This window comes from Etheostoma spectabile, chromosome 2, assembly GCF_008692095.1.
Source record: "Etheostoma spectabile isolate EspeVRDwgs_2016 chromosome 2, UIUC_Espe_1.0, whole genome shotgun sequence".
NCBI classification, from domain to species: Eukaryota; Metazoa; Chordata; class Actinopteri; order Perciformes; family Percidae; genus Etheostoma; species Etheostoma spectabile.
In genome coordinates, this window is record NC_045734.1 from 3,465,412 (window position 1) to 3,468,531 (window position 3,120).

The 3,120-nt window shown below is 40.1% G+C and overlaps 1 protein-coding gene across 1 annotated transcript; it reads right to left on the reverse strand.

Annotated features, from left to right (window-relative positions):
* Window positions 1-505: 505 nt before the first annotated feature.
* Window positions 506-2,857, reverse strand: LOC116702069 (perforin-1). The gene is made up of 3 exons (XM_032536159.1): window positions 2,777-2,857; window positions 2,054-2,589; window positions 506-1,921 (listed from the first exon to the last, which is right to left on the reverse strand). The coding sequence occupies exons 1-3, from the start codon at window positions 2,825-2,827 to the stop codon at window positions 742-744; spliced, it is 1,767 nt and encodes a 588-aa protein (XP_032392050.1). The 5' UTR covers window positions 2,828-2,857; the 3' UTR covers window positions 506-741.
* Window positions 2,858-3,120: the final 263 nt, after the last annotated feature.

The window sequence follows — 3,120 nt, forward strand, 5'->3', positions numbered from 1 at the left end:
GCTTATGTGTTAATTAATACTTTTTGTATTGCAATACACTGCAGAATGGCCCTTATCCCTACAGTGCATGACCCCAGAAAAAAACATGTGGCCTGTGTCCCACATGTTGGGAATTAGGGAAGAAAATTTGACATTATAATGTTTTAGTGATCAGAACGTTTTTTTCACAGTAGCTGTAAGTTAAAACTGTTAAATTCAAGAGCTACAGTATCACTAAGCATGGATAAAGTTGAAGTATGCAATCTACACTTATATCTGTGTAATCTCTCAGCATGAATCCCTCCCTGCTTCACCTATAGCCTCAGACGAGAAGACTGTCACAGTTCAATGTGTAGCTGAAAAGTAGCACAGTGAAAAATGTTTCCAGAGATGAAACTGAAATCCATCTTAAAGTGTGGATAGTCTATACATGCTTCTACAATTATGAGTATACACTTTATTTTAACATGTAAACCATTAAATTACCCAGTATTTGTCATACATAAAATCAGACAGACACCTGTGCTGTCTTTGTTGATGCTTTATTGGCAGAATTTGTAAGTAACAATAAAAAAGCCGAAGAAAAGAGCACTTCTCTCAAATATTTGGAGAATTGAGAACAAAAATTGACTTTGAATTGAACATGTGTAATTATTGTTGTCAACAAAAGTCAAATAAAGAAATAGTAACAGCGTGAAAGATGTAATGAACTACATGCATTTTAATCATGAACTTAAATCCTTATTCTCTCATCCCCCCAACTCAAGTCTTAGCCTGACTGACTGATTCAGCATTCCTCTTCCCTATCTCTCCAAGAAGGACCCCGTTTCTAGTGTAGAAGACCTTGGCCAAAGAGGGACTCATCGGGGAGGGTAAGTATTCTTGACATTCGTCACCACCAAGACTTTGTGCGCACTCTACTATGTAGGAGAAGAAGAACGTACCGTGATTTAACATGCAGCTTTCGCTCACTTTTCCTCTACGCAGATTAAATGAACACCCACCAAGCCAATCACTGTTCCAGTAAGTGTCCTCATCATAAACATCGAACGTAAGTTGGTTTTTCATGTTAATGACGATGGGTCCAAACTCAAATGTCTCTGGCCATTTAGGATTGTCATTGTTACTTATGATGGCAGTACGCTTGTTCTTATCACCGTAAATAACCTCCACTGAACCATCTGTTTGAGACCACTCATCACCATAAAGACCTTCTGCATAGAGATTGAAAACCTTTAATGTTGCGAGACCTTTCCCAGCAGGACAGCAGTTTGACTTGATATTCTGATTACTGTTGCAAACACAAGCACAAGGATCTCTTTTGCTGGATCTGTGCCCAATATTACACGTTTCTGAGCATTTTTTTAATACTGCATTTTTCATGATGTACTTCTGCACCTCTTGCTTCAGTCCATCTCTGGCAATATGATCACTTGGCAGTAAGGTGTGCAGGGGATTTATATTGTATCGGACCACATCAGGTGTGGTTTTCAGTGAGCTAAGCCAGTTGCTATAGACAGAGGGGTTTGATTGGCCATCAAAGAGGATGTCAGCCTCGTTGAGGTTTCCACCAATGATCTCTGTGGTACGTTCATTAAATGTGCTGCTGAAACTTTGATTAGAGCCTAACTTCTTCTTCTTTTCCTGACAGTGTTTGAACTCGGCCTTAATGCTAGCAGTACTTGCAAAGCTAGCAGAGGCCTCGACTGACAAACAGTCTTTGACTTCCGTTTCTGACAGTCCATTCATGGTTGTCTGGCAGGTCCTGAGAGCAGTGTTTGCTTTTATTTCCCCTCCCAGGGACACTTGTGTGATGAAATGTGTACCATATGTGTCGATCAGACTGCGATATGATGGCTCTGTCTTACGTGAGTAGGATGGAAGGGAGTTCACAGATGATTTAAAGTCATAACTCAGTGGAGGTTTCGTTGCCATTCTGTAGCTGCAAAACACAGAGATCCTACATAAGTTACTGCCGATTGCAGTATTTACATTACAGTAATGTTCATATTTGTCACTTTAAGCATGAAGTTATTGAGTAAAAGACAAATATCTGTGCACATAAAGTACTCACCGGTAGAAGCTACAGTAGACAGAATGGCTCAAGAAGCTGTAGCGGTCTTGTTTTGACTTTTGCATGGCAAAGGTAGATTCTTTGGAGTGAGAACCTCCTAAACCAGCACCAACAGTGGCAGACGGAGTTACAGGGATTTCAAGGCCAATTTTCCAATCATTGGACACAGATGATGTAGAATCATTGACAAGAGTTTCGACAGAATCATACTGGGTACTGGAGACCTTTAAACTGCACTTGGGGAGGGTTCTCCAGTCCACCATGGCAGCTGGAACCTTCTGACTCTCTCTATTCATGTAGCCGTTTGTGTATAGCCTGCAAGTGCCATTGCCAAGATTCCATGTTTCAGTGTCGATGACATAGGCACCTTTCCGCTCCATTGTGACGATGTCGAAGCCTTCCCCACCCAGATTGTAACCAGGGACAAAGTGAGCCTTTTCACACTGCTGTGGTGTACCAATGAAGCTAACACTGGATGGAAGACACTGAGGACTCCATGCCCAGCACAGGAGCAGGAGATGCCATAGCCTCGGCATCTGTATGGAAGGAAATAAATAGGGACAGAAGGTCAAAGGCATGGACACAGAATCAGGTAAACAATGCATGCAATATTTCAATATACTACACATTGGATATCACTAAACTAATGACTGAGGAATAGGATATACTATGCTATACTCTCCTGTCTACTATACTAGACAGGAGAGAACTCCGGGGTCTTACCTTGGCTGTTGATAGCAAGCTCTGTTCAGTAACTAACAGTAGCTGACCCATGTTATAGTGGTAATGTGGAGGTGGAGTCTTAATAGCTTGCCTATGTGATTTTCACACATTGTATAGGTTTGTGTGTGCGTGCGTGGTGTGTTTCAAAACTCTGTTTATTGGCATTTTTTTTTCATTTTCAATGCAATTGTGATTTGTGTATAGGACAAAAATAAAAATAAAATATCTAAAAAATATGTATATAAAAATAAAAACATAAATAAGTAAAAATAATAGTAATAATTAAAAGAAAAGTCTAAGTATGTGCATGGCTTCATGTATAAAGGACCAGAATTTTGAAATCA

Excerpts from the sequence above, each read along its gene's own strand:
- LOC116702069 (XM_032536159.1), bottom strand. The coding sequence starts at position 2,827 with ATGGGTCAGCTACTGTTAGTTACTGAACAGAGCTTGCTATCAACAGCC. Across the intron at positions 2,590-2,776 it reads GCTTGCTATCAACAGCCAAG|ATGCCGAGGCTATGGCATCT; the intron begins GTAAGACCCCGG and ends CCTTCCATACAG. Across the intron at positions 1,922-2,053 it reads GTCTACTGTAGCTTCTACCG|CTACAGAATGGCAACGAAAC; the intron begins GTGAGTACTTTA and ends TGTGTTTTGCAG.